General features: G+C 38.2%; 2 protein-coding genes and 1 non-coding gene across 3 annotated transcripts; all 3 read right to left on the bottom strand.

Annotated features, from left to right (window-relative positions):
• Positions 1–62: 62 nt before the first annotated feature.
• LOC122665074 (40S ribosomal protein S9-2-like) lies at positions 63–9,085 on the bottom strand. Its single transcript, XM_043861134.1, has 3 exons — positions 8,927–9,085; positions 8,090–8,471; positions 63–380 (listed from the first exon to the last, which is right to left on the bottom strand). Exons 1-3 carry the CDS (start codon positions 8,952–8,954, stop codon positions 197–199), a joined length of 594 nt encoding a protein of 197 aa, XP_043717069.1. The 5' UTR covers positions 8,955–9,085; the 3' UTR covers positions 63–196.
• Positions 9,086–9,277: 192 nt separating this feature from the next.
• LOC122663835 (39S ribosomal protein L41-A, mitochondrial-like) lies at positions 9,278–24,458 on the bottom strand. The gene is made up of 6 exons (XM_043859485.1): positions 24,245–24,458; positions 21,511–21,575; positions 15,121–15,283; positions 15,050–15,080; positions 11,136–11,144; positions 9,278–9,289 (listed from the first exon to the last, which is right to left on the bottom strand). The coding sequence occupies exons 1-3, from the start codon at positions 24,387–24,389 to the stop codon at positions 15,212–15,214; spliced, it is 282 nt and encodes a 93-aa protein (XP_043715420.1). The 5' UTR covers positions 24,390–24,458; the 3' UTR covers positions 9,278–9,289; positions 11,136–11,144; positions 15,050–15,080; positions 15,121–15,211.
• Positions 13,709–13,780, bottom strand: TRNAM-CAU. Its single transcript has one exon. It is a non-coding gene; the product is annotated as a tRNA-Met (tRNA).
• Positions 24,459–25,161: the final 703 nt, after the last annotated feature.

The raw sequence follows: 25,161 nt of genomic DNA on the forward strand, positions 1-25,161 counted from the left end.
AGAGTTTTGAGTACTTATCAAAATACTAATCGAAATACGAAACATCACGCAGCCAGCCAAAACAAACTTCTAAACCTCAATGGGGAGTTCTTAAACTAATACCAACCAACTACAACTAAAAGTGAGATCGCTAACAAATAACTGGAGACCAATATTTCTATTATTATCATCAAGAAACTATGTTCAAACTAAATGTTTAATCCTCATCCTCTTCCTCTCCATCCCCACCAGAAGCCTTCTTGGCAGCTGCCTTCAAGTTCTTTCGCTTCACTCTTCCCGGGCGTCCACCTCCCAGAGGACTGGTGAGTGAGAAATCAATATGTTTCTGTGAGTCGACCCTCACCATGAAAGAGGGAATGTTGACAACCTGCCTTCCAACCCTGTCCAGAAAAATGTAGAATGCCACATCAAAGGCATGAATATTTTCAAGACATTGACATTATAAAGAAAAAAAAGTAATCTTCCCCTTGGGGGGGGGGGGGGGCGTGTGTGTGGTAATTATGTCTCATATCGAATGAATTGAAAGTGACCATAAAGAAATTATATGACCAAGACTGAGAAACTTGATCCTACAAGTTCAACGAGCCTGACAGATTGGGAGGATAGAAATTAAGAACGTTGATCAATTTCCTTACCACACTAGATATAAAAAGAAAATTGAAAAAAGATCTCTGTCCAGGAGTGTGGCCTATGCCAGCACTCCCATGAGTCTCTCTCTCCTTCCCATGTGAAAAGACACCACCTCTGCCCCCTTGTTTTAAGGAGGAGAGAGATAGACACATCGGAGTGCTGGCGTAAGCCACACTCCCGTACAGAAAACTGCTTCCCAAAGAAAATTCAAGATTAACAAACTGAATAGAAAGATAATGCGAAGTACTACAGTAGCTCCTAGATATAAAAATGGTATGGCACACTGAAAAACCAACAGAAAACCATGCTCAAAGAAGTCGGTGGGGAAAGAAACAGGAAATTTGGGGAATTAAAATATCAACAATGAGTAAATGCCAATTCTAACAGAACAACACATTATAGAAGACAAAATATTCAGTGTGTCAGATAAGCAATTCAAAGGTTATGCAAAAACTAAAATAGGATCACCAATTCTAATTACAAATTTCAGGTATGAGCGTCAATAGCTTCAGATTCTGAACATGGAACAACAACACACCAGGCCTATAACATATAACCATATAATAATATGTGAGAAACCCGTTATGAATCTCAATATATAATAGTCAGGAATACCCCTGCCTTTCCATGGGGGCAGAGCGGTCATTTCGCATCTGGCTGTGTCACGCCACAGCACATGACTGGATGGCGTCTTTCTCCCTATATAATAATGTAAATGCTCAGTTTAATTTTCAGAATATTCCCAGTATGAAAATTGGCATCAAAAGCCAAATCTTTATTGCAGACAGATATATTGAAAAGGACGGTGGAACATCATTTTCAGGATTGTGATTGTGACAATTACACAATCAAGAAACATAGGACACCTAGACCTCTTTTTTTTTTGGCAAGGGGAGAGGCTGAAGATAAGGGTCTGCATGATAACACTTCTGTTTCTCTATTCCCTGTTTTTCTGTTCCTAAGAACCAAAAAAGAATAGAAATCTGTTTGTTAACATCAGTTCATTTTTTTTGTTCCTCGTAATGAATCAGGACAAAAAGTAGCTGAGAAATAGAAAAAAAAAGAAGCTCCAATTTGGAACTTCTCTATTCCAGAAATAAGGGGATGGGGGTGTTTGACCTATCTCCACAGCTCTCATCTCCGCGAGACTCCACCACCTCCACCACCGCCTCCACCAAATTTTTAGGTATTCAATGCATTTTGAAAATTTGTTACAAGTTCAAGAAACAAGAATTACTACGCCTGACAAATGCATTTCTGTTTCTTTTGTGGCCCAGAAATAGAATTTACTATGTTACCAAACACGTTTTTTTGGCAAGAAATTTGGCCCAGTAATAGAAATACAAAAAGTTATTTTTGGAATAGAAACATGGCCCAGAAATAAAAGTGTTATCATGCAGGCCTAAGACACCTTAACCAGGGTTTTAGGTATTAAGTTTGGGATTGGCCAATCTGGATCTGTATTGGCTGAGGCCGATACCGTATCAGTGTAACGGTATGGACCAAGAGTAAAAATGTCAAAAGACCAGTTTTTAAGAAAATCAAGGTCAAGACATCCGGTACCGTGCCGATACACTGATCCATATCCGATCCCGTCTCAATTTCTGGGGTTACAGATCCTGGATCCAATACTGTGAACTTAAACCATGACCTTAACCATTTGAATATTACAATATAGCCATCTGAACACCAAATGTATCACCTATTAAAGATACAGCATCTATCATCAGCCAAGTAGAAAACAAAAATGTACATGGAAAGCAAAGGCACATAAATCAGAGAGACATAATACGCAGAACAATATGATTTTTATGTCCTAATCAATACCAATCTCATGAGAAAAGGTACATCTAAGCTCATGACTTCATGAGTTATTCAATGAAAGCCACAAGACACCTACAATAGGCCTACGAAAGGCACGAGGCAAAGATGAAAAAAGAAACAGAAACGCGTTTCTTTTGTCAAGGCGTCGCCTAGGCGGCGCTTAGGCGTCCTGGCGGTATTCTATAGGCTAGGCAATGCTACGCTTTCCATGAGTCATGGATGTCGGTCGCTCTGACCATATAGGCGTCGCCAAGGCGGTCAAAGCGACGCCTTGGTGCGCCATATGGGCTGAGCGACCGCCATCCATGACTTAGGTTATTTTATTTTTATTTTTTCATGTTCTGTTTTTTTATTCTTTTTGCTTGCTTTTTATTGGTTTGTGTATAAAGAGTCTAATGTACACTGCTACATGGGATTATTTAGTTTTAAAATGTTAAATACTTAAAAGTTAAAAATCTATCTAAAAGTATAAACAAAAAAGTGAAAACCTAAATTTACTCTAAAGCCTTCGTCTCCTTCGTCTCCTTCAACTCTTTGTCTCCTGCAACTCTTCGAGTCTTGAACTCCTCCAGTTCCGGCAAGTGGCAACAAAGACTCGACTCATCTTCTCTTCTAGTTCCGATAAGTCTCTAGTCTCTACTCCCCTAATCTTCTTCTTCTTCTTCTTCTACTTCTCTAATCTCTGTAACTCTGTTTTCCCTTTTTTGTTTTTTTTTTTATTTTTTTATTTTAACGACCGCTGGCTGCTAGTCTGCTACTGCTTCCCCCAACACAGCATCTCTACTCTTCCGGTTCCACTTCCACCAACTGAAACGTGACTCTTCTGGCAAGATAAGCCCCTAGTTCCCTACTCTTCTTCTCTGTTTGAGTGTTTTGCCGGCTGCTCTTTTTTTTTTAAACGCCTGCTGCTTCTCTCTCTTTTTTTTTTTACTTTTTATGTTAACGCATGTTACAGGCCCTGCTTCTCTGCTTTTTTATTTTATTTTGATGCCTACTAGTCTGCTACAGCCTGCTGCTTCTCTCTCTCTGGTTTTTTCTTTTTTTTAATGTTAACTCCATTGTTACAGCCTGCTTCTCTGTTATTTTTTTTTTTTTTATTTTAACGCCTGCTAGTCTGCTACAGCCTGCTGCTTCTCCCTCTTCGATGGTTCAATTAATCAATTCTGCTTCTTAGTTCTTAGTTCTTACCTTCTTCTTCTTCTTCTCTGTACTCCGTAGTTTGTAGTGGCTTAAATTTAATTTTTAATGATATAACATATTGATATGTCTTGATTGTTTTTTTTTTTTTTTTTTTTGGGGGGGGAGGGAGGGGGAAAACTAACACTAGAGTGACTAGACCACCTTTACCGCCTAAGCGCTTAGACAGGCCTCAACCGCCTTGGACCGCCATGCCGCCGTGACAACTATGCACTCAATATTTGCATGTTTTCGATTTTTGACAAATGGCATTGAGATAAACTCAAGAAAGATATTCATGAAAGAATTGTTTGGCCAACTCCAGTAGATATACATTGTTACATCTACTAGCATATATTGGACCTTTTCAAGCAGTGTTCACTTATACCTTTGTCAAAATGATCAGAGCCAACACTAAAAGTTAAAAGGATACTCTTTAAAAAAGGGTATACCCAGTGCATGAGACTCCTGCCACTGTGGAGTCTGGAGGAGTCATAACGTATACAGCATTACCCCCGCTTTGCGGAGACTGTTTCCCAAATCGAATCCATGACCACTAGGTTGCAATGGAGCATGGATAATATTTGCAGTCATTATAATATATCTTTTTCATCACTGAACATTTGACTCCCTATTGGTTCAAGTCCTAAAAATGGACAGTTGAATTAAACCATTTATATGTTATCAAAACTTAAAGTGAGGTATTAGCTTCAAACTCTTGCCTCTTCAAGATACTCAAGAGTATTGTTTATAACATATTAGAGAAATAATAATCAATACGAGAATAACTACCAAAAATACAGTTATGGCATACAACAAAAAGCATTATGGCAAAAAGAACTGTTGGAGAGAGCTCAAGCTAAAATCTTATGATCTTACCGATAGTCCTCAACCATTGATTGGCCATTATCCTCAGATTACCATCAAACACAATCAATTGCAAAAAGAAGCCTCAAATGGCTGCACTAAACTTCCTTAACAAAAGAAAATTTAGAGTGGAACGAGATAAATCACAACCCCCCACCCCGCAATTTTAAAATAGAAAAGTTTAGAGTGGATCAAGATAACCCTTCCTATCTTAGAAGTAGTAAAGCATAGGGACACTTCCACGTTGCCAAAAATAATTAAATAAAAAAGGAGAGAAGGTAATCAGCAATGTCATGAGCTTTATAACTTCATGCATTCATGTTCAAGGGAGATGTGGATAATAAAAACATTTGCTGAGATTTATAATTCAATAAAAAAGTAAGAAAAATAGACCTGCTCTAACAATAGGGTGTAAGATTAAAAATATATATATAGAGTTGCTTGAAGCTTAGGTATTCTTTCTTCGCCCATTTATCGAGGCATTTAGTCTTGCCAATAGTCATAGTTCTTAGTTTTGGTCGAAACATAGAGTTTCAACCAAGACCAAGATATCCCGGTTTTATAGCCACTCGAGAAAAAACCTTGGGTCGAAACAGGGTTGGTTCAGTTTTCCACTAGTTTCGAACGAAACATGGTCAAACCATTGTTATATTTTCACTGAAGTTGATTGAAACCTATCTATTTCGACAAGTTTCGACACTATGAAGGGGGTTTTGCCAAAAAACTTTAATTTTTTGCCCAAATCACTTTATTGATCACACTCTTTTGCATTCTCATACACATTCAACCCTTCTACAGCTTGGATTTGCATGATTGGAGCTTGAAGTTAATGATTTTTTCCCAAATTAGCAAAACTAGGGTTTTGAGTGGGATCTAAGGGCTGGGACTGAGGTCGAGTTTTCTAAACAGTAAGGGGAAGGTTCGACTGTAATATGAACTGAATTGAATGGCTAATTAGGTCAGAACAGGTTTTGACTATTTAGGGTTTAGTGGAGATGAAGGGGAATTAGGGTTTAGCTATGGAAGAGGAGGCAGCAGGCTAGGTCGAATGGAGGGGTTGATGTAGTGATGTTGTGTCTGAAGTTTGGAGGGACTTGGCTGATAGGATATGGCTGGACTGAATTTAGAACACTAGGGTTTATGAAATTAAAACAAAAAATAAAGGGATCGCATGGGGAAGGAGAAGGAATGATAAAAAACAGAAATTAAACTCAAACTCACCACTAGAATCCACCGGCAGCAGCTTGAATGATGAAGGATGAAACCACCTTCAGAGAGAGATCCACCCAGCCGTCACGGCGTAAGGAGTCGCAGGAATCCACCCACCCTTTCCACCTTGAAATCCACAAGGATGCACACTCAAAGGAGCAGAACAACAGCAGCAGCCGTCGGCCAGCAGCAGAAAACAGTCTTTTAATTCAAATTTCAATGTGTGGGAGCCCTCCACGATTTACTATATTAATAAGATGGCTTTATGCCAAGTCCTAGTACAATTTAAAGTCTTTTCCTTCAAAAATCGTGGAAGGAAGAGATTTAATCTAACTTAACTAATTTAAAACAGTAAAAGACCTATTTAACCCAACTAACTTAAGTTAAAAGATATCTAACTTAAAATAACTAATTTAAAAGAAAATTTCATATTAGCCAATAGGATATAAGGACCTATTAACCAATAGGAACACTTCACTTAAATTAGACCAATTGAACCAATTGGGTACAACCAATTCTAAACCGGTTCAATCTAAAAACAGGAAAATAAACTAAGTACTGGGTAAATCCCGTATGCAACCTATATACCCCTAGTTTAGGCTCATTAAAGTGGCCAAATACATAAAAAACCCTTGGGAACAAAGGCCCAACATGTATATAACCCAACCCTAGGCCTATTTCTAAAGAAATAAGCCCTATTTGGTGATGATTCTACATCAGAATGTTGCATGCTAGTATTTCCCTAACCTAATGCATGTTTTGATTGTTTCAAGTGCATTTTTTACATTTCTAGTAGCTAACTTATATGTAGCCATTGTTTATAATAGGGCTATAGTGTACAACAACATTCAGCGTACACTAGCAAACTTAGTTCCAAACCACAACTACCATTTTAGGGGTTTTTTTTTTTTTTTTTGGGTGCAACTAATTCATGGAATACGTGTAAAATGGTAAAAATAACATCACAAAAAAAAAAAGAAGACAAAAAGCAATCTTCTAGGGAAACCTAGGTATAAATTTTGGCCCAAATAATCCTAGGTTTCAACTATCTCGGTTTCAGCCAGGGTCAAAACCAGCCTTGAAACCTAGGTTTCAATTTTGGCCCAAAAAATTCTAGGTTTCAACTATCTCGGTTTCGGCCAAGGTCTAATCCAGCCTTGAAACCAAAACTTAACACCTTGCTCCTAATAGCCATTCTACCTTCCTTGGCCCTACCTTATACACCATATTTTTCTTTTCCCACCCGCTGCCCTTGGAAAAGCCCAACTTTCAGCCTCCCACAAGAAAAAGGGTCATTTAAGTTTAAGCTTCGTACTCTTGCGAAATCAGACTATAGTGTCTCAACCACCTGCCCTTCCCTTCTTTTGTTGATGCTGGACTCAAGTCCTCCCATCCCTAGTTGATCATAGACCAAAGAAACAATGACTACATCTATTTTTCATCAGAAAATCTTAAACCCCATATCAAGAGTATGACCTATTTTTCTTACTTTCTTATTCAAATATATATCTCAACAACAACACTGAGCCTTATTCAAATATATATCTCAACAAACATTTTAATTATCCCAATCTCTTTTGAACATGAGATGAGGATGTTGAAATGAGAAGCCATGTGTAGCAAAGATGAAGATGGATGTGCGGAAAAACTAGGTAGGATAACATAAGGAATGATCGTATTAGGGCTGACTTGGGACTTACTTCGATCAATGACAAGCTCTAGGAGAGTCGTTTGAGGTGGTATAGTCATGTTCAACGGAGGCCTAAGGACACCCCAGTAAGGAGGAGTGATATGATCCCGATTGAAGGAGCTAAAAGAGATGGGGGCGGCCTAAAATAACCATAAGAGAAGTTGTGAGGAAGGACATGCATAGTCTAGTTCTTGCACCAAGTATGACCTCATATAAAGCCATTTCGAGGGCACATTAAGTTGGGACAAGGCTGAGTTTATTGTTGTTGTTGTTGTCTCCTGAACATGAATGCATAGAGATATAAGGTTGGTGACATGGCCAATTGCCTTCTTTAGTTTCTCCCCCCCCCCCCAAAAAAATTCCATTGCCAACTTGGTGGGTGGGATCTTTCGGATTTCCTACTTCTAAGGTGGGGAGGGGAATCTCTATCCACTCAACTTTCCTATTTCCTATTTGTAAGGCGGGCGAGTGATAGCTCTTTCCAATCTAAACTAAAAGGTCTTTTTTTTTAAGGTGTTAGAGGTGAGTTCAGCAGTTTAACACTTATTTTTGCAACTGATTTTATTTGGCGGAAATCAAAGGATAAGGCCATATTATAGGTGATCGTCTATTTTAGCTTCAGCTGACTCTAAAATTTCTCTATAGCAAAAGGCTGTTTAACCCTTTCTTTATGGAAAATTATAAAGTTTATACCTGATATGCCTCTGCCTGATAAGCACTCTAGCATGGTGGATTGATTTGGCCATACCCGACTTGAACACAAGAGTCTGGAGACGACGCTCAAGGAAGTTCTCCACAGTCAGCGCCAAGACATAATCAAGCTTGTTCTGGCTCTCATCCAGAAGCCCGTACCTGTTCATCCTACGAAGAAGAGCTTCACCCTCAAAGATCCGACGTGAGTTCTTCTCATCAAGAGTGAGAAGCTCTCTCGCAGCATTACGGATACGGCTCAAAGCATACTGAACCCTCCACAACTCCCTCTTACATCGGAGCCCATACTCACCGACGAGCTTCAACTCAGCGTCCAATCGCTCCTTCTCGTACGGACGGCGAGGCTTCTTAAAGGTCTTGCCATCTGAAGCAATCCAAAAACTAGGGTTTTACATCAACCAAAACACCACAAGAGAAAAAGATGCTCGAGAACAAAAAAGAGTAAACTGAATCAATACAGACTTTGGAAAAGAAGAATGTAAAACAAATTACAATATTCATGCTAATAATCTACGCAAACAGCTTTTGAACTAAACTAACTTGCTCTCCTAAAACCCTAACCAAAACAAACAAAAAACAAAAGGCACTAAACACGGTAATCAGAAAATGATGCTAAATAAACCTAAAATTAACAGTAAGAGCAACAGATCAGATCAAAACATGAATTAGCATGTAAGTCTGAAGTCTGAACACAAACTTTGAGAGATCCGAAGCTTAAAACAGTCTTTCAATTGAAAATTCGTATCCGTTGTTCCGTTAACGAAAGAGATCGATATCCGACATGCTATAATTGAAAAGTATAGAAAGAACAGAGCTTACAGTTTCTGTAGAAACTGACGTGAACCATGGCTCAGTCGCTTTATCCCTTCTGATTCCGCGAGAAGAGAACTGCAGAAGCTGGGAAGACGACGACCTAAGAGGGAAATAGGGTGTAATGAAGCTTTATAGGTGAGGTGTTCTACAGTAGAGCGAGGCCATAAAATACACCATGATGAGGCGGGTAAGAACCATTTACCGGGACACGGAGACGGGTGACCCAAGTTTTGCAAATGGAAATCACATCTGCCCATCAGTTTTAGCATTTGTGTGGACTGTTAATTCTGATCGTGAGATTGGCATCATAAGATTTTCAAATAGATCCCCGTCCAGAGGAATCATTCTTATTTAACAGGAAAATGTTTCCTGTCCGATAGTGTAACCTATACCTGTAGAAAACACCCAACCACTGCCCCTGAAAAGAAATCATTACTATGGGTAAAGGAATCATTTCAGAAAGAGGGGAGGAAAGAGATAGCCAGTTAGACACGGAAAATGATTCTGTCCAGCCATGGCAGGAGAGCGTCCAACCCCGATAAACAACAGTAAAAATAGGAGCTAGGTCCGTTAGACACCCTACCCTCCCAAATAAAGAACATTGTCCCTTATTTAATACAAAAAAGAATATTACCTGGTTGTATGGTTCCTGTTCCTAAAGATAGGAATGCATAAAATTACCATGACAACCTCAATGAAATCTAAAATCCTATCCATGTTGAGGCCCACGTGTGTTCTCTCATTTGGCTCCTGTACTAGCGTAGGGGTTACACAACTAGACAGCAATCTCTTGCCTTTAATAGTAGATGAGAAATTTTTTCTGTCTAGAAGTGTTAGATATAAAATATATTTTATTTTATTTTAAGTTTAAAAAGGATTTGATTACTTTGTTATGGTGTGGGACCCATGTGATCAAGGAAGTAATTCCAAAGGGTTGTAACATTATTCTATGGGTACCCTAAAGTCCATTCATGGTCACTACCATGAGTGGGAAGGTGGGTTAAGGATGTTAAATGAGATTAATTTTTTAATTCATGGTCATAGGCATGTCTTTCTCTTTATGGGGTTTTAAGGCATTTTATCTTCTTTAGTGGAGAATGGTCATTTATGGGGTTTTAAGGTCTTTTATGGTATTTAGTGGGGAATAAATGGATTTTAAGGTCTTTCATGATCCATAGTGGGAGAATGACCATGAATTAAGATTTGATTTCTAATTCATGTCCATAAATCTCATTCTTCAATTAAATTGGTCATAAGTGGATGGTTATTCTTGGGAATTTCAAGGATGTGCAAGAATTGGTTTTGGGCCTATATAAACCCAACCAAATATATTGTAAAATACACATCTTGATACATATCTATGTCCATACTTTGCAGTCACAAAAGTCTTATTTCTCTTTCCTTCTTTTCTTCTAAGTATGTTAGAGGTTTATTGTGCTGAAGCTTTTGGCTCCTTTAAGGGACTAAAAGAACTGCTTCATCTTTCTAGTTGGAGGTTGTTTTATCTTGGGGTAGTGGTGCAGTACAATCCTTGACAGTAGGAGGCATCAATTACCTTAAAGGCAGCATCTCAAGTGTGACTCAACCTCAAGCTTGTTCAAGTTATTGCAGGTGTGACTCTACATCAAACTCAAGTTTTGATCATCTTATTTCAGCCAAAGGTCAAGATAACTATAGCCTGATTTCTACTGCTTATGCTATTGTATTACAATTTGTGTTATTTCAATTGTTTATAAAGAATTGTAATACAATTACCCAACATGAAGTGTGGCTTACACCAGTGTTCGATGTTCCCATGTATCTATCCCTTTCCTCACCCCCCTGAAGTGACATCTTTGTCTCTATTGTGGGAGAGGCGGGAGAGAAACCCAACACTAATGGACAAAAATCTATTCCCTCCCAGTCTCTATCCGTTTCACATGCAAATATCTCACTGCCCTCTTATGTTACCTCTTTGATGCACTCCTTTACGCCACTAGCTTAGAGAACCTTCTCCCATATTTAATATATAAAGACATGCAATGCACATCTAAGCCAGTCTAAGGGTGTCAATTCAAAACCGGAACTAAAAACTAGAATCAAAACCATCCCATTAAAAACGAACAAAAATAATTCAGTTAATTTAGGTTTCAATTATAAGATGAAAACCGTTGGTTTGAAACTTTGAATTGTACTGGATACGATGTAAACTTGAATCGAAGCTAACACGAAGCACAAAACTAAACTGAATCTTTCCTTCCACTCTTTCGTTTTGTTCTGTAGTTCCACCTGTGGTTCCTCTGTCGTTCATTGCTTCTCTAAGCTTTCCTTTACCTATTTTGTTCGGTTGTTCTACTATTCTGAAATTCGCTACAGACCATGGTTTTAGTGCACGGTATCAAAACGGGTATCAGTAACCTGCAAAATCGATACGATATCGATACGGTATCAACTGGGATCGGCTGTATCGGATAAAAATATCCCTGAATTTCCTTTGAAATGAGTTTTCTGACTATTTTACCCCTTGTCTATACCGTGCTACCTATACGGTATCGGCATGGTATCGGTATCGTTGACTAGCAAAACAGGATCGTATCGCCCGATATGGCGATACAATACTAATACTTAGAACCATGCTACAGACCTACACGTTGCTTGTGCCTTGTTGCATTGAGAGCACAAGCCCTCTGATTTCTTTTCAGGTAACAATCATGTAACCTATGACGTCTCATCAGTTTTTCAGTACACGATGTTTGTGCTTTGCTGCACTGAGAGCGTCCGAGCCCTCTAATTTCTTTGCAAGTAACAATCATGTAACCTATGATGTCTCACCAATTATTCAATAGAGAAAAAGAACCCTGAAAACCAGCATGATCGAATCCTCAACCAGACACAGAGGGGCACAAAATATCCAACCCACCCCCCATAAAAGGCTAAAATCTCACCGTGTTAATACTTCTGAACACGTTCCCATTGACACAGGATCCACAATGCCTTCAAAGGAACGAGCCCCCTCCCTATTCATTATTATCCATTTTCTTACTTTCACCTAGGATTACAATAGTGAATTAATTCCCATTTTGCAATTGGTTTCCTAGTTTTTGAAATCCTATTTTGTTTGATGGAAAGAGAGAGAATATATCATTAGAAACAAAATAACACATCCATGAGGTTCTCAATACATAGACCTCTAAGCTTGTTAGTTCATGCCTTAATAGCTAACCTATGAGCTACACGTATTACTTCCCTCTACTTAATTACAAATTTAATAGACTTCAAAACAGAATTAATATCTAATAGACTAGCAAAACATTCTCATGGCCATAATGACTTAATTTGCTCCAGACACTCCTTGTAGTAGCCTCCTTGCCTCTGCTTTTCCTGTGGATCTATATAATGATAATTTATAAATGCTGATACAAAAGCATTCTTTAAAATAATGATTGCTGTCCATTCTTAAAAATAATGATTGGTACCCGTCAAGAGACTCGAACTCGAGACCTCCTGGTAGGGGTGTAAACGGATCGGATTCGGCTCGGATAGTGCTATATCTGCATCCGCATCCGATTAGCTTTCGGACGGATTCGGATAATACTAAACGGATACGGACACAGACATGGATCAGATATTTTATCCATTTACGTGTAAATATAGCTTTTCGAATAGCAATAGCCTATCCATATCCGCATCCGTTTAGCTTTCAGACGGATTCGGATAGTGCTAAACAGATACGGACACAGAATCGAAAACGGATTTCGGCTATTCATTTACACCCGCTCCTGGTGAGTATGCCAACTGTACTAGACAGTTGTTGGTAAAATATGCAAGTGTCCTTGACCCAATTTGAGATGCATGTCATTATTTGATAGGGGTTTAGAGACTCCTTGTTGAATAAAAACATGATTCCTAGCTAACCACAAACAATAGATAGTAATAGCCATGATGCTAAAGAGAATGAAAATTTATGATTTGGACAATACTTTATGACTGAGACACAAAAAAAAAAAAACGAAATTAATGTACATTACTATCTTACTCTCTTATACAAGGTTCTACGTCTTTAATCCCAATTCCTTAGTAGTCAAGATGTTTTTAGAAAATTCATAAGATAGAAAAAGATACTAATCAGTTTCGACTTCCTTGTGACACAATCACGTTGTTGGATATAGGTGGATCAAATTTGGGCTCAATCTGGAGTCCTGAAAATCCTAAAACGGCTAAATGACATTATTTTTTTTTGTTGTTGGGTGAAAAACATAGTGCATGAGGCCCCCGCTTCATGGAGAGACTATTTTCATAGATTTGAAGCCATGACCAATTGGTCACAATGGAGCAACCTTACCATTGCACCAAGGTTTACCCTAGACCTACGTTTGAGAATATAATTAGAAAAATAATAGTTTATCTCCCTCTCATTTTTGTTTAGTATGAAAGCATTTCTATGCTGATGTTTAAATTTTTTTTTTTGTTGGAGAAATTTCAGCTCATTTGTTCTAATCATCTCCCCTATCAAAGGAGCATGTCATGAAACCTGGATTGGGTTTAAAAGAAGTCAGATTGGGTTAAAAGTTGACTTATAACCATATCAATTAGAATTCATAGAAGTGTTTTCAACAGAAGGGATTTTTCATGGACAATTTTCAAAGGAATTTTTCATGGAAAGAAAGGCAAAATGACTGTGGGTTGAGCTTGAAGCCTCTCTATTATCAGAGCCAGATATGGATAATTTTCAAAGGAATTTTTCATGGATAATTTCCATGGAAAATACAGCCAAAAAAAATGTGGTATATTTGAGAAGCCTCTCTGATTTATCAGAGCCAGGTTTCGATCCTGGGACCTGTGGGTTATGGGCCCACCACGCTTCCGCTGCGCCACTCTGATATGTTGTTTATTTGCTGTTTAAAATTTTAATTATCCAAGAATGATCGCAGCCTTATCCCTCTACAACTTCGAGTAGTCATTATTAGCGTGCTTTCATGGCTATCAGTGAAGACCCTCTTGAGGTTCGAGTGTGAAGTGTATAAGTAAATGTTGGGGTGATTGATCTCTTGATGATCCTTATTTCGTTCAACTCCAGTCCTCGCATTCCAATTCCAACCACCTCTTCTCTTCTTCGTCCCATTGCTTAACTTGTTGCTTCGAAAAGGAAGTTATTCTTTGCAGGAGAAAGCATTGAGGCATAACCAAGAGCCAGCTTCTGTGTCTGTGGGTACAAAAAATAAAAGAAGAAGAAGAAGAAACAATAAAAAAAAGAAAGTCATTAAACAAGGATAAGAGACCCCTTTTCCTTTTCTGGGTTAATTTGTGACAAAGGAGGAGATTTGCATTAGATTAGAGAGATACTTTTAATTAAATTCTAAATTTATTGAAACTTAGAAATTGGTACATTGATGAACCAAGCGAAAATTGATCAAAGTATACACAGTCATTATCATTTTACCATAGAGGTTAATGTCAGACCCACATCATTTTTAATAGAGAAAGGTTTAAGATTTCTTCATAGAAACCTTCTATTGATCTTCTTACTCGTCGAATAGGCATTAAGATCGCCTTTACATCAATTCAAAGGGAACTGGGTCTGTGCTCAGCTCCAATCTAACTAAGTTCATCATCTAATATACAACATACCTTCCCAACTTTTCCACTTTATAAGAATAGAAAATATCAACTAAATTCATGTAAATAATTTGCAATTTTAGTAAATTGATACATGCAATACATACATTACATCATTTCTTCTACTGTAAGTGTCAAAAGTATCCACCCCATTGTATAACAAGCAGTTTCAGTGCTTGATTCTTCCAGTTTGCTGAAGTGATCTGCTTTGAATCAGTAATCAGTTCTTTTGATCCGATTCATAGCATGTTGGGGGCTATGGCTTATGGATCATCCAGAAACAAGGGCCTCAACTGGTCTTAAACCAGAACAAGAGTAATGGAGATTGCCATCTCAAGCTAATGGCAAGTGCCTTAAATTTGAGACTGCAATCCAATATTTTGATTCTTTTGACTCTCACCAGCGGCATCTCTAATGTTCATGGAATCAAGAAAACAAAACAAAATGTTACTTTGTGTAACAGTGCATCTGATTATTAATCATCGGATGTAAGCATTAATTCTTCAAGCTTTAAAAAAAAGAGTTAAATAACAAAATTCTACATGGCCCTTCAAAATTCCATCCATGTAACCAAACCCCCCTCCCCTCCCTTTTCAAATAGTGCACATAACAAGTTTTGGGATAAATTTAAAAAGCTCAAGCACCAGTGGCTAAAACATCTACAGAAGGGATCGAATTCCCATTTGCTTCTTTAGCTTATGTAGCAGAAGTGTCTGTGTTATCTGCAGTTTTTACTTCTCTGGGGCACTGAGATACATATGGCTTGAGCTGCATACAAAGAGTGGGTAGAGTGGATCAGTAACTGCAAAAACATGTGGATAAACATATGAACTTTATATTTTAAAACAATTCAGCGATCAACACTAAAATATTCAGAAATAAGATAAAAGGCTTCTCTGATAAGGAATTTCAGACCCCAACGTATGGTTGGTTACAGGAGCACAAGCACTATATCATGCAACAAACCTCTAAGATAATAGGAAGACAGCAGCTCAGTCCACATTCCAGCTACGCCGAGCACACGTTGCCTAGATGTGAGTCCACTCTTCAGCATGACATTGGACAAAATTTGAAGTTATGAGGCATATTTTTCTGCTTCATTGTAGCCATTATTGTTCTGTTCACTACATTGCTATTGAATCCACTAACGGTGATTTCACTGCATTGCTATTAAATCCATATTGACATATCTTTAGTTCAAAAGTCCATTCAATAGGCTGCCTAACTATTGGGTCATCTACATTGAGCAAGTTTTGCATGGCAGAAATAAAAGAAATGGCATACCGTTCACCCAAGTCTAATCAGAATAGCATAAAAAGATGCAGATGACATTTATCAGAGAAGAGGTTGAAGCAAATCCTAGGTGGACAGTGTTTCGCAAGTGGAACAGTGGTTAGCAATGCAAACCACAACAACTGTCTCAATTACTAACAGAAAAAAAAAGGATTCCTTAGCCAAATTAGGGAACCTGAAGCAGGAGCAGGACCAAAATAGCAGTCAAGACAGTTCCAAACATATATGTTCAGGATTAATGTGAAAACCTACAGACAGAACTACAGTGTTTCAAATCATCAATGGCATGAGAAAAATTCGTCAACGGTGCAGAAGTCAAGGATTTATCCCAGACAATTATGAGGTAGCTACAGTTAATGATGTGTGCTTTTACTTCTCCTCGGTAGGGAAAAGGACCAAGCAGTAAGCAACTTGGGATCCATTTGCCTCTGATGTGGGATGATCCAACATTTCTCGCATATAAAGCCCTATGAACTTCCATACAAAAGACCATATGATATAAAGACATGAAATTGATTTAGGAAATCCAATTCTAATCACAGAAACATCATTACTATCATAGACACACCAAGACAGACCTGGATTTATCAAATTAATTTGGAGCATTAAGTGCAGGTAAGGAAGGGGCATTTTTCAACCTTATGATACATCCAAAACCAAAAAAGAGTCTCAAGCAAGGCGGCTGATAAGTAATCGAAGAGTTTGTGTGAATAATGGAATGGTATGCATTGCCCCTTTGAGGTGTCCCAAATGGTTTGGGCGCACCATACTGCCAAATAGATCTAGGATTTAAAAAATGAAAGTACTAAACTTCAAACTTAAATCCCTCCCTCTGAACTGCTCCAATTGGCAACTGAAACTGTGAGGACACATGAGAGTCTTTTCAAATGAAATTTCTTCAAAATTTGGGAAACACAGATAGATTTTTGGAAGGTTGAATTGAAGAGCTAGAAGAGACATTGCGGCTGAACAGCTCAGGAGGAAAAGAAAGGCCTGTAACTAACCCTACTGCTACAGTAAGCGGCAGAACTGTTTTTTTTTAAACTTCGAGAAAGGATGAGATGGATCACTCAATCTGTTTGCATACTCCAAACTTTTGGATTGTCTAAAGAGCATAGAAATTGGACCCAAAGCCACCACTAAGGAAAAGAAGTCAATCAAATTAAACCATGTAGGAGAAAAAAATTGGGCAAGTTCGTGTACACCTGAAGGTCTCAGTTGGATTTCGATGGAACAGAATCATTTCTGTTACTCAAACGAGCAGCAATGAGTCCGTGCTCATCTCACAGCATCTGGAGAAGCATTCATTTGATAAACAAAATTAACTCTTGTAGGGTAATACTTTCATTTCTTAGAAGCATAAATCCGGTTGGCAGTGGGCTGGACCCCTTTTATCAAACATAGGATGCACTCAAATCACTCACCTAAATTGAGACCCATTATACTCCACTGTATGAGGGCACTCTCAATCTCTGGATGCCTAGGATTACAGAGGAAGCATCTGTTGAAGTTGAGACTGAATGATCCCTCTAGCAGAGAGGCAATGATGATCTGGATCATAGGGTGTGGAAAAAACAGTCTTGGAATCTTGATAAATAAAGTTGGGACACATGTTCTCCCCCCCCCCCCCTCACCCAAAAAAAAAAACTCATCATCTGTAATCCACAGTAAAAGCTTAGTCAAGTGCTGCAATCAAACAAATGTTGGGAAACCTTTCATAGACAAAGAATTCCATACTTTTACAAGTGTATAAGGAAGGTGTGGTGAGCACAACTACTCTGAAGTCAAGGGATTTAAGCAAAAAATGATCCCTATTTGGTCAGCTTCCAAACACGAACATCCATCATATTGGATTGCGTTTGGACGTGCTTCAATTAAGGTCATCAAATAGCCAAAATTGGTCCAGGGCTAACTGGTGTTTTCCCTTTCTTGAATCACTTCTATGACTTCACAGTTTTCCACTTACAGCATTACCTAGTCTATACCCAAGCTTTGTAGCAAGACCTCCTTATATTAAGAGTGTTTGAACTGCATCATCTGACCACAAAGGTTCTCTGTATAATAAACTATTTTTACTATTTATCTTTCTTTAAATACATTGATGAAATTTTTATGGCCCTTGACTAAAGAAAATATAAATGAAAAAAAAGAAAGAAACAAATATAGAACTAAAATGAAAGGAACTTGCTTCATAAACCGATCAGTACAATTGGCCACAAAGTGAAGCCAACCATCTTTTCATTCTGAACAGGAAAAGAAAAATTGAGTATCTAACGCTTTAAGATGAAACTCCTTCAAATGCCGCCATCCTTTCGAATCTCTTTTTTAACTTATTTGTTTATTCTAATATTATAACAGTTTCCTCAAAGGTAGGTCAATCGACTAGCATCACCTTTTCAGACACAAATCAAAGCTCTCTTCTCCAATCCTTCAGCTACCCATGATGGGGGATGAGATGGCGTCTCTGATCGTTGAAGATCAACTTGTGGAAGAGAATAGACCAGTTGATCTTTTGGGTGAACCAGTCGATTTGGTATTTACAAGTTGCTACTTCGACAACAATCTTCATGTCATGGATTTTGTACTATCCGATCATGGTTGGATCGATAATTTCATATAGTCAAGGATGGACGTCGATCATGTGGTGTTGATTCTCCCGTTTTACAAAACTCGAGGGCAAGTTTTTTTCAACACCAGGGGAATTGATGCAGATTTGTGGTTCAATCGGCTCAAACTTGTGAACCCAAATCAAGAACTGGGCCCAAATTTGAGTCTTTGGTAGTAGAATATTTTAGGATTTTATTTATTTAAATCGGGAAAATCATGTAATCTTATATTTGTGTTCATGTAGGAGATTAGATTGTGTTGTCCAGTTTCCTTATTTTAGTAGTTTTCTTATGGGTAAAGGCTGGGCACACTGGTGCTGTGCCCAGCCTGAATCTGTCTCTCTCTCTCCCACCCCCTATGGAAATGACCCCCCTGCCCTCCCCATCCCACCCTCTTCATTGGGCACAGCCGCTTGATCCAGGAAAGCCAGCAGCAAGCCCAACCCTCTCCCTTTTCTTATTAAGTTTATATCCTAGTTTGTTTAGTTTCCTTATTAGATATAATGGTACATGGAATAGAAAATTGATTTGGGCGTGCCTACATGGCTTATGATTGTGTACTCTCTCCCTCCCTCTTCCCGGCGATCTGGTTCCCCTTCTCTTCTTGTGTTTCTTCTTCTTCTCCTTCTTTCTTTTCTGTTTTCTACTTTTCTTTTCCCCAGCCCTTTCTAATAGTACTTGCAGCCCCAAACATTGAGAACGATTTCCTTCGATTCTCATTGGATCAGTTCAAGACTTTAGGAAGTGATTCTGGTATTAAAAAAGATCCAGCTTGTGTATTTGGGGGTCTAAGTCTGGTCACAGACTCACAGTTGGGGGTTTCAACCAGATTGTCAAATCTGCCCTCTTCCCTACCGCCAGGACCTAGTTGCAGAAAATCTCCTGATTGTTCCACTTGGTCTTTGGATGCGCTACTGGTTGTTCTCAAGAAGCATAGATGTTCCAACCTTTGCCTAAAATTTCAGAGCTTTAGGGATCCATTCGGATGAGTTCTCCATTTGAAAGAGGGGCTGGTATACCACTGGTTATCTCCCATTAGGAGGTTGAAGATTACCCCTCCTCCATTCATACGTGCTATTTCACTTACTTGTTTCCTTTTGTAGCCTTGACTCCTAATAATCACAGCATTATCACTAAATTTAAGATTTGAATTTTTAGAATTATTAGTTAAAGAAGCCTTAAGAAAGATGAAACCAAGCAAGACTCCAGGCCCAGATGAGATTCCCATAGCAGTGTGGAAAACCCTTGGAAGTTGTGGGGTTTATTGGTTAACCAATTTGTTTAACAGGATTATGAACACAAGGAAGATGCCAAATGAATGGAGGAGAAGCATTTTAGTCCCAATCTACAAGAATAAAGGTGATATTCAAAGCTACAATAACTATAGAAGCATTAAGCTTATGAGTCATACCATGAAACTTTGGGAAAAGGTAATTGAAGCTCGTTTGAGAAGAGAGACCCATATCTCGGTGAACCTATTTGGCTTCATGCCTGGTAGATCCACGACTGAAACTATCTACTTATTGAGGAGGCTCATGGAAAGATATAGAGATAGCAAGAAGGATCTCCATATGGTATTTATTGACCTGGAAAAAACCAATGACTGAGTCCCTAGAGATTTAATCCATCAAGTGCTTGTGAAGAGAGGGATTTCAAGTAAATATATGGATATAATAAAGGAAATGTATGAAGACGTAGTGACTAGTGTGAGATCTGTGGGTGGTCAGGGTAAGGAATCCCCAATTACGATTGGGCTCCATCAGGGATCAGCCTTAAGCCCTTATCTTTTTGCGCTTATCATGGACGACCTAACCAAAAGCATTCAAGAAGAGGTCCTGTAGTTTATGCTCTTCACCGATGACATCGTTTTGGTGGATGAGATTAAAGCAGGGATTAACGCTAAATTAGAGCTATGGAGATCAACCCTGGAAACAAGAGGGTTTAAGATTAGTAGAACGAAGACGGAGTATTTGATGTGTAATTTTAGTCGCACTATGATGGATATGAACATGGTGCGAATTAAGGAAAAAGAGATACCACAAAGTGACTATTTTAGATATGTGGGGTCAATCATAAATAAAGAAGGTGACATAGAAGATGATGTCTTACAGAGAATTAAAGTGGGATGGTTGAAGTGGAGAGGTGCGTCCGGAGTGCAGTGTGATCGATGTATTCCTTTAACGCTTAAAGGAAAGTTCTATAGGACTGTAGTTCGACCGGCTATGATGTATGGGGTAGAATGCTGGGCAGTTATGAAGTGTCATATTGAGAAGCTTTGTGTGGCAAAGATGAGGATGTTAAGATGAATGTGTGGAAAAACAGGGAAGGATAGAATAAGGAATGATTGTATCAGAGCTGACTTGGGAGTTGCTCCGATCAATGACAAGCTCCGAAGGAGTCATCTGAGGTGGTTTGGTCATGTTCAACAGAGGCCTAGGGATGCCCCAGTAAGGAGGAATGAAATGATTCCGATTGATGGAGCTAAAAGAGCGAGGGGTAGGCCTAAAATGACCATAGGAGAAGTTGTGAGAAAGGACAAGCATAGTCTAGGTCTCGTGCCATGTATGACTTTGGATAGAGCCTATTGGAGGGTAAGGATCCTTGTAGTAGACCCTATTTAGTTGAGTTTCTCCTAACTTGTTGGGTTGTGCCTCTTTCCTCTTTTACTTTTCTTGTATTTTCCTTTGTTCATTTGTCAATTTTCAAAAAAAAAAATTCACTTCTCATCTCATTTCCCATTCTTCTCTTTCACTTCGCAGTTTCTACCTACTTTCTTTGATTGGATCCATGTAGCCGACCCCATTAAGTTGGGATAAGGCTTAGTTTGTTATTGTTGTTGTAGAGATTGGGTGGGCCTAGAGCCACCAACCTTGGGGTTTTGACCCCAGGTTCACACCAAGAACCCTATATGAGAAGCAATGGAGAACAATATGGATGTCCAATTTCATTCCAAAACCTAACTTTGTGGGTCCAATCAAACTTCGACAAACTTTGGAATTTCAATATCATATGCCCAAATTAGAACAGTTCATGTCTATCACAACTCCAATGAAACATAAAAATCTATTGCTTTCAAGAGGATATGAACATGAGTACCTTGAAGTCGGTCAAATCAGGGACTACATAGTTCGGCAATTTCTCGCTCACCACAACATAGCCACCTGCAATGAGTTGTATCACATAATAAACAATCAATAGTATTATTAATAGTTTTGAAAGTTAAGACTCTTCTCTACAGTTTAAGCACAGTTTTTATGGCTTCCTGGCACAAATTGTCATACAACATATGCGTACCAACTGATTAAGATCATCAGCAGATTTAAATCTAACAGAAGCTGCCCTTTATGATTTTGTTCACTATACAATGCAAGGGCATCCCTTCAAGAAACACATCTTGGATTGTTGTACTTCCGAACCTTAGTTCATGATGTATGAAAGAATTTGTTTGGTTGTTCATACTTGAACTCTATATATGTATCTAACTTCTGATTTGTCCATCAGAGGATTATTGGTAAGATGATACTGTTCAATAAGAGAGACCATGCAAGTTTTCATGCATCTGTTTGAGCCCAGAAATATGGGGTTACTATAATAAACTTGTGTCCCTAAATGCATTAAAATAGCAAAGTGGAGGCAAGGAAGCTTGACCTACTTCAAGTTACTAGTTCTCCCTTAAGTTGTCACAATTGTGCTTTTTTTTTTTTGGTGGCAAAATAGAGTGGAAAGAGCAGCTTCTATTCGCATTTACATAAGCAGAGGAATCCTTGCAAACAATCCCATGATTTTTTAATAATTTTAACAAGTTTGTCCTATGTTTCTGGTACAGTTGATCCTTATACCCCCACCTCCCCAAGAAAATGGTGTTAAATAATGTACACTTGATAGGGTGAGTTTTCCCTCTATTGAATCCTAGGGTTGAGCAGTAATATCGATCTGTTGAGTCCTAGTTCTGTTATGTTAGGCTGAGTCTTAAGTCTATTAAGCTTCTATTTCAGTAAGTCAGTATTATGTATGATTCCTTTTAATATAAGGAGTCTTTCTCTTGTCACTTCAGCAATGTAAATAAAGCCATTGGGGGGGGGGGACTTCCAGTTAAGTTCGATCCTTCTCTGGATGGTCCCCCTTCTTCTTTTCTCTTCTCTTATTTTCTGGTGTATGGTTTCTTTAGTTAACAACTGTCACATGGTAACAGAGCACTAGTCGAACTAGTGATTTATCCAACTGAACTCTGGTTTGACTGGTCTTCAAGGTTCTCTTGATTCTTGGCTGCAGCAGCCTGTGCTGCATATCTGCTACATGATGCCCTTAGTTTGAAAAGACTCAGAGATAAAACTAGGGCTTATATTACCTACTTGCTGCTGATGAAGATCTGAAGATCTCGATCTACCTTCTCCAATCTATGATTCGAAATTTCTAGGGTTTCTTCTTCAGATATCGATCTTCTATTCATACAATCAGTTACTTACTGATGCTGCTACATTGAAGACTTATTCTGGAAGCCATTTGATGCACTTGATTCATGCCTCTTCTAGTTTATTGATCTGATTTTCTGAAATCAGATTTATTTGTTACCTTGCGACAGTTCTGGATTAGATCTGTTGCAGATCTATTTTGGGGCCTTTATTTCCCTCGAGAGAGAGAGTCTTCGACTGCAAGAGAAACCCTAAGCTGCCTCAAATTTTCTGGTATTTTTTTTTTTCTTCCCTGCTGCCGATAGGGTTCTGTGGTGTTCTACTTCCTTCCCTGCTGCCGATAGGATTCTGTGGTGTTCTGCTGCTGCCTGTTGTGGTACCACTTACCACTACTTTTTAATTGTGTGATCAACACAAATTCTAAAACCACCAATATTAAGCTCAATGGGGTATCTAATTACATGCTATGGGCCCAAGCTGTTCAAGTTTACATACATGCTAAGGGTAAGATGAAATATCTTACCAATGATCCTCCTACTTATGATGTGTAAGACTCAGCTTCTGTGACTGAGTATGAGGAACGGTGAAGATTCTACTTTAAAAATCTGTTTATGGAACATTATTGATCCTATCATTGCCTCTAATGTTATGTTTCACTTCACAGCCAAAGGAGTTTGGAATGATCTTCATAAAAATTTCTTCTTTGGATAGTTCCCCTTCTTCCCTTCTCTTCTCTTCTCATCTCTTATTTTCTGGTGTTTGGTTTCTTTAATTAACAACTGTTACAAATGGGATCATCGATCCTCATGTACTAAAGTTTTATTTTAACTTCTTTAGATGTGTAGCACAAGCACACCTTTGAAGTCACAAACTAATATTCTGAATTTCTTTCGATTTTATTTTGGACTTATTTTGTTTATATGATTCAGCATTTGATATTAACTCATTTTTCTAATCAACGTTTTATTGCGTACTTGTGTCACGCTTTCTTTTGAGTAATCCTAGTCTCTCAGACTTTATGTTCCATTTCCCTTTAACCATTAAATGAGATGAAGTACAAATTCTGTGGATTCCTCCTACTTAAAATTATTCTCAGTCAACTCATGCGTACTTCAAGTATTAACAGAATCCTTTAACAAGTGAATTTGGGTATTAGAATGGATTTCACAAGCGGGTTTGCACATCTCGACATCAATTATTTTGGTTGTTTTTAGCCACTAAACTTCATTTAAAGGTCATAGTTTAGCTCAACCAAGCATAAACAGAAATTTCTAAAACCCAATAAGATATTTTAATGTTCCAGGCAGCAGAGGAAGCAAATCCAAAAGGGTAGACGGTTGGGGGAGGGGGGGGAATCAACGAGTAGAGAATGGAAATAAAGAGAAAAGAGAAGAAGTAATTGTCAAAGAAAACAAAACCTTTGCGGGTATGGAAACCAGTAGATTTGCAGTTCTTGCCCTTGTAGTAATCTCGAGGTGCTCGTTTCGAAGACAGAATATCAAGAGATGAAGTTCGCTTTCTTCGCATTGCCCTTCCCAACCCTAAGATCAGTCCCAGCGGCATTTTATTCCCTCGTTAATTCAATCCTTTCAAATGTATGAATGAATGCCCAAATCTGCAAAGAGGTTTAAAGAAAAAGAAAAATACTAAGAACTATAATGACGCCATATGCGATACGAGTGAGTAATTCGTTTCGATTTGAACCAATGGTTCCTAAACTAGAACCGAGACGAACCAAACCATTTTACAGAATCGAATTTTGATCCAAATATATTTGGTTCGATTTCGATTTCGATTTCGATTTCAATATTCAATTCCTGTTCCAATTATGCAAGCCCACCATTCTAAATGGGCTACTTTTTTTGTTGGTAGAATATCAAAATGGGCTACAACCTATTCATGAAAATTTTTGCATATGTAAAATATATTATCATAATTAGTAACACAAACTTAATATTTTTAAAACTAATATATATTCGAATGAAGAGTAGAACAAAAAAGTAACGAAAAAACCATGTGAATTATATCGGCCAATTGATCACATATGTAAATAATGAAAGAAGAATGTTGCTCTTTTGTGTGGTCTTTGCATCAGAGCTCTCTTGTCTGGTTTTTTTTCATTTTTATTATAACTTGTTATTTTATTTGGATCTCCAAGAACAATTATATTTTCTGCGCTGTTAAACCTCATCCTCTAACTGTGTTAAAGAGGATTGAACTTTGGATGCAAGACCTTCATATTCCCCACCTCTATTAAGCCCAATGTTGTACTTTCTAATAATCAAGATATGCATGTTAATCCTAAGCTTCATTTACCTACTTTGGACTTTCTTGT

The sequence above is a fragment of the Telopea speciosissima genome, chromosome 6 (assembly GCF_018873765.1).
Source record: "Telopea speciosissima isolate NSW1024214 ecotype Mountain lineage chromosome 6, Tspe_v1, whole genome shotgun sequence".
Lineage (NCBI taxonomy): Eukaryota > Viridiplantae > Streptophyta > Magnoliopsida > Proteales > Proteaceae > Telopea > Telopea speciosissima.